The sequence below is a fragment of the Sarcophilus harrisii genome, chromosome 3, assembly GCF_902635505.1.
Source record: "Sarcophilus harrisii chromosome 3, mSarHar1.11, whole genome shotgun sequence".
Lineage (NCBI taxonomy): Eukaryota > Metazoa > Chordata > Mammalia > Dasyuromorphia > Dasyuridae > Sarcophilus > Sarcophilus harrisii.
Genome location: NC_045428.1, coordinates 33,695,759 through 33,710,845, shown reverse-complemented (window position 1 = coordinate 33,710,845; position 15,087 = coordinate 33,695,759). Strand labels below are relative to the sequence as shown.

General features: G+C 35.8%; 1 protein-coding gene across 6 annotated transcripts in view; it reads right to left on the bottom strand.

Annotated features, from left to right (window-relative positions):
* NAALADL2 (N-acetylated alpha-linked acidic dipeptidase like 2) overlaps positions 1-15,087 on the bottom strand; it is a 1,183,950-nt gene that overhangs the window by 47,390 nt on the left and 1,121,473 nt on the right. For all 6 annotated transcript variants that reach the window (XM_031957680.1, XM_031957679.1, XM_031957681.1 and 3 more), the window contains one exon: positions 2,136-2,334. In XM_031957680.1, the coding sequence (XP_031813540.1) occupies positions 2,136-2,334 (199 nt within the window). The remainder of the gene's footprint in view (positions 1-2,135; positions 2,335-15,087) is intronic.

The window sequence follows — 15,087 nt, the reverse complement described above, 5'->3', positions numbered from 1 at the left end:
TGATGATGATAGCTAACATCTAAACAGAACTTTAGTATTTGCAAAGCAAATTTGATATTTGATATCACATTTTTGTGAGGTAGGTAATATTTCTCCCCCTTTCCAGATGAGGCAATTGTATTGCAGGAAGGAAAGCCCACATGGACCAGATTCTACAATTATGAGAGTAACATAGTTCTATTACCCAGAAATCAAATGCAAGATTACAAGCTGAAATAAGTATAAAAATAATAAAACTCCATCAAGTCAGGAATTCATCATAATTTTCTGTAATAAGATTCCTCTCTCAAGCCATCTATACTCAGAGAGAGATCTGTGGGAACTGAATGTGGACCACAACATAACATTCTCACTCTTTTTGTTTTGTTTGCTTGCATTTTGTTTTCTGACTCATTTTCTTTTCTTTTTGATTTGATTTTTCTTACGCAGCAAGAGAACTGTATAAATGTTTACACATATTGGATTTAACATATATTTTAACATGTATAACATATATTGGATTGCTTGCCATCTAGGGTAGGGGGTGGGGGGAAGGAGGGGAAATCTGCAACACAAGGCAATGTAAAGATCAATGTTGAAAATTATCAGTGCATGTTTTGAAGATAAAAAAGCTTTGAAAAAAGATTCCTCTTTCCATGTGTGCTCTTTTTGTTAATTTTATAAAACTTTCTCATTTCTTTAACAAGAATGTCATTAAGCAAAAATTGTTATTATGAATCACCAACAAGAAAATACATAGGAACATAGATAATGAGTTAAAAGGAACATACAAAACCATCTTAAAGATAAAGGAACAAAAGCCAAAGAAGTAAGAGAAAGTGTTATTAATTATGGGGGCAATCCTGGCATTTTCCCTGTCTTATTTCACTGTTTCCAGCTCAGCCTTTGAAGGGCATTCCTGACTTCTGCCCAAAATTTATTCCATCTGGATCATCTGATCTAAGGTCAATTCTTGCTCATTGGGTTCCTCTCAAACAAGTTAGGTGGAGGTAGATCCTTTGTCTAGACTGCCCAAGGCTAGGGGTGGTCTGGGTATATAAATAGCCCTTTTGCCATAGAGTGACATAATGTAACTCTCTTGGTCCCTCACAAGAATAAGTACATTTCTCACTGAAGTATTCATGCTCTTAATTGCTAACCAAAAGAAGTTGATTGCCATCCTCAAGAACACCCATTCTCCTAAGTGAATGGGATAAACTGAGTGAAGATCTCTCATGAAAATGTGGCCTTGATCTATTCCCTAATTGTGACTTGAGACTCTGCAATAACAAGTTGAGTTGTAGTTAATTGCTGCAAGTGTTTGATTACTTTAAATAAACAAACATTTCCCTGGGGGGGGGGGGGCCCTCTCCCCACCTCTTGATTTGCATTTAAGTACTTAATGCAAAGAGTTTGTTATTCACTAGTATTCTTTTGTTTTAGGGATATCTATATATATATATATATATATATATATATAGGGGAAAAACCTGGACACCCCTAGACAATGGGAGCAAAGGTTGGGGGAACATGGGGACTATATAGTTAGGGTTAGGGTCTGTATAATTTTGTGTTTTGTATTTTGCATTTTGTCCTTTACCGACTGGCACCTTGTCTGTTAGGAGTTGCTCTTTCTGGAGAGATCATAATAAATCCTTTCTGTTTTTTTTTTTTTGTTGTTGTTGTTTGTTTGTTTGCTTTTTGTTTGTTTTTTACCTTGAGAATCTCTGATTTTAATTTGGGTTTGGGTCATAGCTGTCCCACACGTGAGGGCATATAAACTATGATCCCACCATCATGAGGGGTCTTTGCCATTTAAGAGTCATTAACCTATTTTATTAATAAAATTAACATTATAAATAAAATGACTAATTACCCTGAAACTGTTTCTCTCGAACTTTTTAAACATCACAGTAGGCAGAATAATTTGCTTAAGGTCATTTAGGTAGTATCAGAAATAGAATAAACATTTCACTTAATCCACATTCCTCATTTTACAGATGTAAAAAACATGAGGTTTGAGTAGTTACACAATTGCTTTGCTTCCCAGAGTCAGATGTCAAGTCAAGGCATTGGTGGGGTATATTAGTTCTCAAAACAAGAAACAATTCAACTCAGTAGGGAAAAGTAAATGTAGCTTAGAGTAGATATCTTACCGGTAAAAACCTGGAGGCACCTGCTGTACTAAGAAATTCTTCTCCAGGTTTTGGAGAATGTCATTCAGCATCCTGACTCGAAGAGGGGCTCTCTCTTTGGGATCATTAGCAGGGCGCATCTCATCTGACTGGAACAATTCGGCACTGTCCCTCAGGCGGGATGCCATCTCCAGCAGCTGGAACATGTGGGCATGGTCACCTGGTGAAAGATAAATAGGTGTTTCAGAGAGAGAGTGCCGACATTCCTCAAAGAACTAAATCTGTATATGTTAAACTCAATAGCCTCTTAGACAAGACATCCAAGGGAGGCCAACAGAGGATGGACAAAAGAGAAACTAATGGAGTGCAAGGAAAGAATTGGCTTTGGGAGCTTCCACTGGATGTGTATTTGAAAAAAAAAAAACAAAAAAAAAAACCTCAGGGCAGGATGCTTATTTACATGCTGACTCTGAAATTATATTGAAACACAAAGTCTACAAATCCATTGCAGTCTTCCTCTCTAAGCCCAAACTTTTCAAATCAATTCAGGATTTTCTCTTCCAGTCATGCAAATTCTTCTGGCAGCAACTCATGCTCAAGGTATCATTCTTCTAGCTGGGATACCTATGAATTTTTTTTTTTTTTTTGGTAAACTATGAAGCATGTACTCTTATTTCTTATTAGTCCTCAGAGCCAGAATGTCATGAGCAGTGTAGAAATTTCATGGAAATAAAAAAATCCCAATGTGTCTGGTACACAATAATGAGCTTGCATGCCCTGCTTTCTTGAAACGGATTTGGGACTGTCATTCAATTATGCTAAAGTGTTTGAATACTGTGCAAACACTTCTAGGAAAAATTCACAAAGAAGTTTTTCTCACATAGCCCAGGGATTTTTTTTTTCAAGTACTGGGAAAACGACATTTTTTAGTATGGGAAATTAGCAAAATCAAGATCTTTTGAAAAACACCACCAGATTGGAAGAGTTTTAATGTAGTTTCCCCTAAGAAAGCATACCACCAGAAGATCAAGCCAGGTAGTGATATAAAGCAGGAATAAGGATGATATACTGGGAACTAGAGAGAAAATCTCAGAGAGAAGAGCTGGGAGACAGCAGGTATATTTGCTAGCCTCAAGCTCAGTGAGGGCAAATGTGTGACCTTGGGCTGTGTCCTTTAGCCAGTTTCCTGTTCCCCTCTGAATTTTCACTATTACTACCTCCAGGTGAGGATCATTCCCCCCCACCGCCTTGTTCTTTGTTTCTACTCCTAGACTGAAGAATATTTGCTGGAAAAAGTAACAGAAGCATTCAGTCTTAGCCTGTCTTCTGTGTAACTTCCATTGTCTGCCTCCCATCCCTGGAATGCTCTACCTTCTTATTCTCTCAATTAAGGGTTTATGAAGTGCTTACTATGTGACTATGGGGAGAAAAAGACAAAAATGAAATAGACTTTGTCCTTTGTTAAAATTCCTAATTCATTAAAAAAAATTCAGCTAATAAAAGGAATTTATATGATAATTTTGTTGTATATGTAAAAGGAATAGTTGTACACGGTAACTTTGTAGTTTCATGTGGAATCAACTTTTTTTTTTTTTTTACTATGTTATGGGAATACTTATTTTATTACATAAATTAAAAAAATAAAAATGTAGTTCAAATGTCATCTCTGACATTAGGCATTTTTTGGGATTCCCCCAGTCTTTAGTGTCTTTTCTTCAATTAAGAAACAAAAAGTTGTTTGTTTTATTCTTAATTATCTGTTTCCATGTTCTCCCTTTGCGCATTTCCATAGAGCCTAGGGCAGTGTTTGGTACATAGTAAAATATATATAAAACCATTATGATTGGTTGCTTAGGTTATTCTCCTGACTCATTTCTCCTCCTTAGATACTAGTTTTTTTCCAATCTTCTCCTCAAAAACTCCTCCCTAATTGAAATCTTTCCTGCATACTTATTCCCTTTTCCACTGTGAACACCCCCATTCCTCCCAAAATTAAATTGTAGCTACTTCTCTAGATGTATTCTATCTCTCAACGGAATGTGAACTCCTTGATATTTTACACTTTGTATCCTCGATGACTAATGTAGTTTTTTGAACATAGTAGGCATTTAATAAATGCTGCACTGGATATAATTGAAAATAAGTCTTCTGGACCACTCAGCAATCCAGTTTTTTTGTTTGTTTGTTTGTTTGTTTGTTTTAAATCTTGATTCTTAGCACATTGCTCAATTTGTTTTAAACCTCTGGACTTCAAGCCAAAGCTGCCCAGCCTATCTCTATAGCCTCTATCTAACATATCAAATCTGTTTTCTCTGCCTCAGAGAATGAGATAGAAAAAGTACCTCTTCTCTTCCAAAGAGATGGTTGCCTTTGGGTGTTGAAAAGAACATACACTATTAGATTTGGTTAATATGATGTGGTCTAACTGTACAGACTTTGCTCTCTTTATTTCTTTTTAGTCTTTGCTATGGGGGATTGGTAGTGGATGGGGAAGAAATATATTTGGGAATGAGGGTAATGTAAAAAAAAAAAGACATTAATTAAAGGAGTTTAACAAAAATATGTAATGTTATGTCCTGAATAAAATTATTATAGCTCCCCCCCCCTTTTCCCCCTTTGTCATTAGAATTGGGAGAACTGAGTCAGAAAAGATGCTTTGAAATAGCATTGAGTCATAAAACTCCACATGCCTTATCTCAATCCTTGCTGGGATAATTCTCCCTCCTTTTGAGTAATTTCCCTCACCTTGATATCATCTGCCCTCAACCTTCTTATCTTGACCCTTATCCTGTCAAGACTAAGTTAAAGTCCTCTCCTAGAATTATGGCTTGTCCACACACACACACACACACAATGTCTTCATCCCCCTTATCTGCCTTTTTTGTATACTCAGGGTACATATATCCTATTTAGCTAAAAAAAAAAACACACACACACAAAACAAAACTATAAAAGGATGCTGCTTCAGTTACTCAGGGTCAAATGATTTTTGAACATGAGTTCTATTCGACCGGCTAGCCTAAACTCTCCACATTAAAAAGATTAAAAAAAACTAATCTCTGTCTTGCCTCAGTTTCTCTGGCATTACAATAAGAGTTCAGATTTTATTTTGCCATGTTTAGAATATCAATGTAGTTGCTATGAATGATACCTCTATTAAATGAGGAAAAATGAAAAAGAGAGAGAAAAAATTTAGCAAGCCAAATTTGAAAATCATCTCTTTAAATGTGAGCTCTCAAGGAAAAGATAAACATGGTGTTTGAATGGTGAGAGATATCAATTTATCATAAACACCGAAAATCGACATTGACAGCATAAAAATTAATTGAAAATGCCAACCTGACTTATCCTGACATATTTCAGGAGGCAGTTAGTTAGATGCATCTTCTTTTAAGTGAGCAATCATCTACTTTGTTTTTATTTCAGAGGAGAATGCCAAATAAAGGCGTTCTTTCACCAGGTGTTTACTGAGCATCTATCATCACCACCAATAAATATTTATTGAATGCCATTCTCTCTTCTTACCTCCTTTGCTAGAATGAATGATAATAGTATTATAGGTTGAGAGGAAAGGAGAGAAGGAGAGGGAGAGTGAAAGAGAGAGAGAGGGAGGGAGGAAGGGAGGGTACATAAGAGATAAAGGAGAGAAAGTGAGAGTAAAAAAGAGTTAAACAGGATTAGCCAACACATCAACCAAGTCTGATAATATTTTTAATGTTCTATGCCCAAAGTAGATAGAGCAAATATTATGAATATTTTATAGGTAAAGAAATTCAGGCTCAGGAAAATTGTGTCCTACCTGCTTTCTCTCTAGTGCCATTCCTACAACCAATTTCTAGGGAACATATTGAAAAACTAGAACAAAGAATCAAAAGTAGGTGCTATATACTAGATCAGGAACATTAGAATTGAGAATTAGAGAAAAGGAAGGAAAACAGACATAAAAGTGTTCAATGTGCTTCTCCTTGACTACATTGGATACATTCTAGAAACTGGACCATTTGGATTTTTGAAAAATGTGGTCTAGATAGGCATCTTCAAAAAGGTGTGCTGGATTAAAATGATTGTAGCCATTTGTTCCCTAAAAAATCTTTGGGGGCACAGTCAACTATTTTTTTCTGAGGTCTCTGGATAGTAGAAGTAATTCTTGGCCTTTCATAAGATTCTGATCATTCTTAGCATAGTGAAACAGAAAGATCTCTGGATTTAGAATCCAAAGATAGGAGTTAAAATTCTTGTTCTGACACTGTGACCTTGGATTCAGTCATGGTTATCTCTACTCCTTGACTTTGTCATCTGAAAAAGCAAAACCTAAAAAGTCCATTAGAGAGAATGCCATCAGTTACTATGCTGTGAACACCTTATTGTCAGGCTTCAAGAAAAGGCTGGATGACCAATTGCTGGGCAAATCATTTAAATTTTCTCTGTTACGGGCCAGAACTCTGAACTTGAAACAAAGGGTTGTTACAAGGTGCTAAGTCAGTGGAATTGATAGAGACAATGTTATCTAATTTAGCATGGTGCAGTATGATTGATTTAATCCTACAAGGAGATGTTATGGGCCAGAACTTGAAACAAAGTGCTAAGTGGAATTGAGGAGACAATGGTTAAATATAGTTTAGCATTGATTTAATCCTACAACAAATAATGGTTTCCTAGTGATATAATGATTGGTTTGTACTCAATGTGGAGCATATAAGCTAGAAGCTGTCAGGGCCAGAAAAGACAAGCGCACTAGAAGCTCTTGCTGGCTGAGACATATTCATTCCATCATCCACCTTTGTGGTGGCTGGAGGTTGAAGCACAAACCATTGGAGTTGGGGAGATTCAGAAATCATAGAAGGCAGGCAGGAGCTCAAACTCTCAGAACCAAAGAGAGAGATAGACCTCCCGAAAAACTAACTGAGCCCCAAATGAAGAAGACAAGACTTTGAAGGAGACAATAAAGGATTTGGACTTGACTCCATTTGTGGTGATTATTGAACTGAAATGAATACTGCTCCCAGAGACCCTGAGAAAACCTCAACAGAGAACATTACATCTCTCAATCTCAGGTTCCTTATCCATAATATGGGAATAATAATAGTACCCACTTCACAGGGTGGTCATGAGGATCAAATGAGAGAGCATTTGTGAATTATGTTGCAAATCTTAAAGTGCTATATAAATACTAGTAATAATAATAACAATGATAGTTTTGTTATCATAATAATCATCGCCATTATAACCATCATCATTACCATCATCACTGCCACCATCATCATCATCAACAACAACAACAAAAGTAACAATCATGTAGCTTCCTTCCCTTCAAGACTGCTCATATTCTGACTTCTAAAGGAGTTTTATCCTAATTCCTTTAGTTGTTAGGGATCTTCTTTCACAAATAACTTTGTTTTGCTTTATGTCTGCCAGTACACAAGTTGTTCCAGCTAATAGAATATAACCTTGAGGGTGGTTGGAATAGTGTTCCTTTTTGTTAGCACTTAGCATAGAATCTTGAATTTAGTAGGCTTTTAATAGATGCTTTATGGATTTAAATGGATTAAGCAGTTCCTTTCTCTTCCACCTCTGATGGCTTTTGGTTTCTTTCTTTCTTTCTTTCTTTTTAAGTCTTTTATTTTTGAGGCCCACTCAATTTCATTTTAAATCAAGAGTAAAATATACTGGTCATACTTTAAACTAGATGTGTTTTTTTGGGGGGAGGATTTCTTTTTTATATCAAAAATAGGCTCATTCTTGAATAATATTTCACAGAGTCTATTCATCTAGAAATGAGCTTATCACAGTTTTAAAGGCGCTAACAATCGTATAACCACTGCTTAGGCTTCAATGATTCATACTGACAAGAGAACATGTGATTTATATTCTTCCCAAATAGGGTAGTTAAAAGTCACCCAGCAGGTGATTTGAAAGAAGGTGGGGAAAGGATGTTACTTAATATCATATTAAAAATGCTTCACGGCACCACTTGACAGAAAAAAAGAAATCGCCAGTGTTGGTAGAGTCAAGGGAAACAGGGGCTCTTTATTATCCTGCATTTTCTCTTCCTTCTGCTGTTTTTTAAGGTGTGAATCATAATGAATCATCTCAGTGAGGCATTTAGAGATGGTAAATAAACAATAAATGCAGGTAGAGAAAAGAAACAGGATTGTGAAATCTCTTGATCCTTGTTATTGGAAAAAATGTGGTTTAACATGGCATAGATCCATGGATAGTATTTAAAAGCCTGTTCTACCCAAAAGACTTTCAATCCTTGGAGCCAAAATAGTTACCCAGAAAGACTTTCAGCGTGCCTAAAAGATGATCTTGATGTGGCACAAGGTGGTAGTAACCAAATTCATAGGTTGACATGTCCTTTTGACGGTGATGTCTGGAACATGAGTTGGTGGACCATGGATTCTCTTCTCCTCCTCTCTTTATCTCACATACCTCTGACATTATCCTTTTCTATTTTGTCCTTTTATTTTTAGATTGATAAAGAGGGACCCTATATTTTGTTAAGGAAAACTTCTTTACGCCCACCTTCATCCCTTCTGTCTTCTCTAGCCTATTAATCTCATTATCATTCCTACTTCTCCTCTAATGTTCAAACTCTCCCTATTTACTGGCTCATTCTATGAAAACACAGCCAATCTCTCCATAAAACTTAAAAATATAGAAATAGAAAAGAGGAAATTTCTCTCTAGGTTTCTCTTTCTCTTTCTCTCCCTGTCCCTGTTCCTGTCTCTGTCCCTTCCCCTCCCCTCTTTTCCCCTTCTTCTTTTCCTCCTTCCCTCCTCCCAATCTCTTCTCCTCCCTCCCTCCCCCCCTCCTCAAAACACACACACATATGTACTTTTTCCAGATGCCCCAAACTGAACACTAAAGGTATGTTCATCAGTTGAAAGATTGCCTCATAAATTGTGGTATATGAATGTGATGGTATACTACTGTGAAATAGAAAATTGTCATTTCTTCATTTCTAAGAAACACGGAAACTCTTTTTATAAAAGAGTTCTATTTATAATAGATTCAGGCTAAAGGGAACAGAAACTGAAGAACAATATGATAATATCAATATGATAAAAATTAACAATACATTAATAACAATATTACTTTGTCATCTATTTGGAGGGAACAACAAGTTGCATATTGTCGATTTGTAGTTTCATGTGCAACCATTCTTTAATTGTACTATGTTGTGGAAGTGCTTCTTTTATGAATTGAAAACAATATTTTATAAATGAGGAATTTTGAAGATTTGTATGAACTTATAAAGAAAAATAAAGAATGAGAAAAGTTCATACAATAATAAAAAAAAAAACACTACAAAAACAATTCTGAAAACTGTAAAAAGAAGGACATCCATGAATCCAGAGTAGCTGTGATAAAGAATATTATTCACCCACTTATAAAGAGGTGATAGATTTAAGGTATAGAAAAATATATTTCTTAAAAAAGTCCTTAAAAAAAGTCCTTAGTAGATTCTATTATTCCTTATAACTTTCATCCTATTTAGCTACTCCTTTTCTTCTTGGTTAAATTCTTCCAAAAAATTCATTTTTTCTTCCTGATTAAATGCCTCTCCCCCTCCTTCCTCTTCTCCTAATTTGATCTCCTTGATGTCCAAAGGACTCTCAAAAGTCTTCTCCAGTACTACAATTTGAAAGTGTCCATTCTGTGGGGCTCAACTTTTCTTATAGCCTTTCTCACAGCTATCCGTTGCTACTGAAAAAAAAAAAAAACATAGCTTTGACTATACAGACTTTTCTTGGCCAAAATGTTGTCTCTGCTTTTTAGTATGCTGTCCAGATTTGCCACAGCTTTCATTCCAAGAAACAAGCATCTTGTAGTTTTATGGCTGCAGTGACCATCTGCAATGATCTTTGAGACTAAGAATATAAATAAATATATTGTTTGCATTTCTTCTCCTTCCATTTGTCAGGAAGTGATGGAACCAGTTGCCAATCTTGGGTTTTTTTTTTTAATGTTAAGCTTCAAGTCAGCTTTTTCACTCTTCTCTTTCACTCTCATCAAGAGATTTATGGACTAGAACCTGGATTACTAGATTCATGGTTCAGGGCAGCCTCTAATGCTATGAACTACAGGCTAGTCCTAGTGAGAGTAAAGCTGAATACAAGTTGGGGATGGTTGGGCTCCTGAGGCAGCATCTTGAGAAGAGACCAGGGCCTCTGGCCAAGCTTCCTTTTTCCTACCTACTTAAAATTTGATGTTACTGGCCTTGACCTCAGTCTCTAGGTTTGAACTCCTAAATAGAAGATTTGGAATACTCAGAAAAACTAAGATGAGAACTTGGAACTAGCATCAGGGCAATTCCAGAATCTAATTTGATCAAATGAATTCTCTTCCACTGGGAAATCTCCTAAGATTTCCAGACTAATCTTCCCCATTCCTGAGGATAGGAAGGAAAGCTAGGATGTGCTGAGTAGCTCACATATTCAGTCCATTGCCAAACAAATTTCATCTTCTCTACTTTCACAAAATATCTCCTGTACATCTCCTCTCCTCTCCACTTATACAACCACCTTCATTTTAGGCTCTTATTGTCTCATCCTAGATTTGGATTATAATAAAAGCTTTTTAAAAATCTGATCTTTCTACCTATCTTTACCCAAATTCAAATCTATCCTTCAAACAGCAATAAAAATGAGTTTCTAAAAACCAATTTAAAATCTATTCCTATCTACATTTCTTTCAGATATAAAGGGGGCATACATGATCGGTTCCTTAATATCTATAATCAACTCAATGATCAACGATAATTCCAGAGAACTGATACTAAAATATGCTACTCATTTCCTGTCAGAGAGCTGATGGTGATATGCAGGTGGTGATATGGACAGTTTTAGAAATGTCCTTTATGGGAATTTGTTTTGCTTGCCTATGTGTATTTGTTACAGGGCCTTTGTTTATTTGTTTCAAAAAACATGCAAAAATAGTACTCAACGTTCACTCTTGCAAAACCTTCTATTCCAAATTTTTCTCCCTCCCTCATCAACTTCCCCCTCTCCTAGAGGGCAAGTTACCCAATAAGTTTAAACATGTGCAATTCTTCTAAACATATTTCCACATTTATCATGCTGCACAAGAAAAATCATATCAAAAGGGGGAAAATTGAGAAACAGAAACAGAACCAAACAACAACAAAAAAGGTAAAAATATTACTTTCATCCCCATAGTCCTCTCTTGATCTCAGAGATTATGCGATCAAAGTTCTCATTTTGTACATGAGCAAAGTAGATTAGGTGAAAGGATTTGGCAAATGTCACATAAGATTTCAATAGTAGCATCAAAATTGAACACATGCCCCCACACATTAAATCTGATTCACTGGATCACATAGTCAAACACTAAGAAGTCTCAATTCAGACCCAAATCCTTAGGATTCTAACACTGCCTGAGAACGTTGTGAGAAGAGGGGCACAACTTAATTTCTCATTTTCTAGGAAACATCTGAAGTAAATTGGAAATTCTAGACCATTCTTGGATACAGGATGAGTTTATCCTTCCCTCAAAAGGTCTAGCTTTTGAGAAGCTTCATTCATAAGCTGAGGAAGAGAGCAACAAAACTGGACCAGGTGAGGTTCTACCCAACCCTAAAAGATCTGAGGGTAGCTAGGAGATGAAGTGGAGAGAATGCTGAGCCTGGAGTCAGGAAAACCGAGTTCCAAGCCATCCTTGAATGTGAACCTGGGCAAGTCACTTAACCCTTTTTGCCTCAGTTTTTTCATTTGTTAAAGGAACCAGAAAAGGTAATGACAAACGACTAGTATTTTTGTCATGAAAACCCCACATAGGTTCATAAAGAGTTAGTTACAACTAAAATGACTGAACAAACAAAACATCTTGAGGAAGTGGGCTAGAGATGATTAAAAACCACTGTTATATAATGGTGGGGGCTAAGAATCTCTTATAGTTCCAGCAAGTAGAATTTCAATTCAATTCAATCAAACTTTGTTAAATGGCAACTCATTGCTTTTGGCACAGGGCCTCCTAGTTCATAGGTACGTATCATATCATTTTCTTATAAAACGAAGAGGAGTTTATGGAAATGAGAAAGGAAACAAAACCAGAAGTGGGTAGATCAGAATGTGCTGTGACTTTAGAATAGAGACAAGCTTCAAAATATGAAACTGTAAACCTAACAGGTCATGGAATTATCACCTTCAAAGTAATTTTCATTTCTCTAAAATTAAATGATTGACGCTAATGAATTATCAGAGCTAATGGGGAAAAAGGGGAGATTAAATCAACATTATCTGTTATTCAGAGAACACGAGGAAGAGCTGCCAAGAACCATTTTCCATTTTGTGAGGAGCTACAGAGGCGGCAGTAAGCCACACATTGCAGAATGATGATTTCCTGCTGTGTCTGGATTGAGCTAAATAAATGTGTATAGAGTCAGAGCAGAGACTAAATGACTTATTTTTCTTGGCCACTTACTGTTTGAAGAATTTGTTAACTAACTTCTCTGCTGACAAAGACAAATGGTTGATGTTAAATAAGAGCAAATTTATGTGGCCATAAATTACATAAAATTGTTCTTTTCTATGTTACAGAGGGGATGGAGCTTCCCCAGCAAAGATGCACTATATTCTTGTAGTAACAAAATGGCCAGCAAACTTGTGTCCTCTATCCCTGATTTATTAGTTGAGTGACCTTGTCAAGTCCCTTAAGCTCTCTGAGATTCAATTTCCTCATCAGGAAAATGGGAATAATAATCTTTTTACTATCTATTTCCTGGAGTTGTTGTCAGGTTCCAATGAAATAATGTAGATAAATCATTATGAGAATGTAAAGCTTTTATTATAAACTTGTCATCCTCTAGATTTACTGTCAGGTGACACTAGCTATCTACATGATTTTAGGTAAGTCACATAAGCCGCAATATCTATTGCTGTACAATGAATGAGTTGGATTGTGTGACTTTCTATGTTCCTTCTCAGCTCTATAGGGAACTATAGAGTTCTATCATAATTCTATAGTTATTTTTGGCATGTACATCTGAAAGAACCCTCATGGATCTTAAGGTCATGAGGTTGGAAGGGACTTCCGAAATCAGATAGACAAAACTCCTCATTTTACAGATGGGGAAACCAAGGTAAGGGAGTTTCAGTGATTTTTTGAAGGCCTCATGGTAGTGAGTAGAATGAGGAATGGTGTTCAGATCTTCTAAATGTAAGCCTGGTGCCTTTATTTATTTGTTTATTTATTTAATCATTCATTTATTCCTTTATTTCTTCTTGTTTATTTGTTTTTACTATGTATACTTTCTCTTGTTGGGTTTCCTATTGACAGGAAGGGGCAGCTAGGTGGCACAGCAGTTAGAACAATATTGGAAGCTGGAAGATTAATATCAAATCCAGCCTTACATACTTACTAGCTCTGTAACCCTGGATTAGTCACTTAACCTTGTTTGCCTCAGTTTCCTTATCTGTAACTTGCCTCCAGAAGGAAATGCAATGTATTTGGCAATGTACCTTTGCCTAGAAAACCCCAAATGGGGTCACAAAGAGTTAGACATAACTGAAATGACTGAACAACAAAATTACTAGGAAACAAATTTTAATAAAATATAGATAGACTTTGTCACTTATTTTAATCTTATATTATCTACTAGAATATATGGACATTTATATGTCCATAGAAACACATACATCAGTAAATGAGCATATACATATTAATTCCCTAAATATATCTGTTTAGTTCTGGCTAAACATTCAAACCAAGGTCATTCCATCAAATTCAGCTCTCCAGCAATAACCAATAAATCAACTGAAACAAATTTTTCTGTGGTAAATTATCCTTCTTCTTCATGGTTGTGAAGATGGAGGAGAACTGGAATGATCTGCTGCCAATGTAAACTAATGCAATAAATAAATGAAATGGCCAGTTGTCAAATGGTGAAAATTACATGGTTGAAAATGCAATTGGGTTTCAGAGACTCTCATCCTTACTCTGGTCGCAGTGCGGGAGAAACAGCATTTTATGGATCAGTCACAAAGACTGTTTATCTTTGACTGTAGCCAAGAACTTAAGTCTAATTATTGCTCAACTGTCAAAATAAAATCAGAAGAAATATAAACAATTTATGCGTATATTAAGCGGCTAAATATTATGTTTAATTTAACACTGTGCATGCATACTGCTAGGCTAATGAAATCATCTGGGATTATTGCCTATATTCAAAATAAAATAGCTATTGGAGTTTGAGTAAGTTCGTGACTGCTGTATAATACCACTAAATTCTTACTAAAATATCCTCTGCTAGGAAACAAGGAGGTATAAAATGACCCTTTCTTTACTACATGTGCTGGTAGATATCATATGCATTATTCTTATAAAGTGAAAGTATTTTTCCTATGGCAAAATTCTAATGGTAGGATTGTGTAGAAATCACCTGGCAGAGTAAAGGGTCATAGGCTCATATATCACAACTCGACCTAGAAGGAATAGTGGTGACCATCAGATCTAAGCTTTTCACTTTACAGATGAAGAAACTGAGGTCCAAACATAAAATGAAGAGTTATTCAAGGACATATGAGTAGGTACTCGTAGGATGATCAATACAGACTAAAATAAGTGAAGAGATATCAGAGGTCATATAATCCCATTTCTCATATTTCAGATGAAGAAATTGAGGTTTAGAGAAGTTGGCTGATTTGTCCAAAATCACACAGATATTTTATAGCCGAGGTAGAATTTAAATCTAATTCTTCTGCCTCCCAATTTGGTATTGGGTAATTTCATTTCCTTATTCTTTGGTCCATAATTAATAGGGCATTCTCACAGTTATGGAAGAAAGATGATGTATCATAGAATACTATTCCATCTTTGATAATTTTCTCTCCTATAAAATCTAAATTAATCTCTACCTTTATAGAATGGTATAATGAAGATCATGATGGTGACAGGCAGAGACCCTGAAGGGTAGGATTCACATAAAACTCAAAGAACCAGTGTACAAATT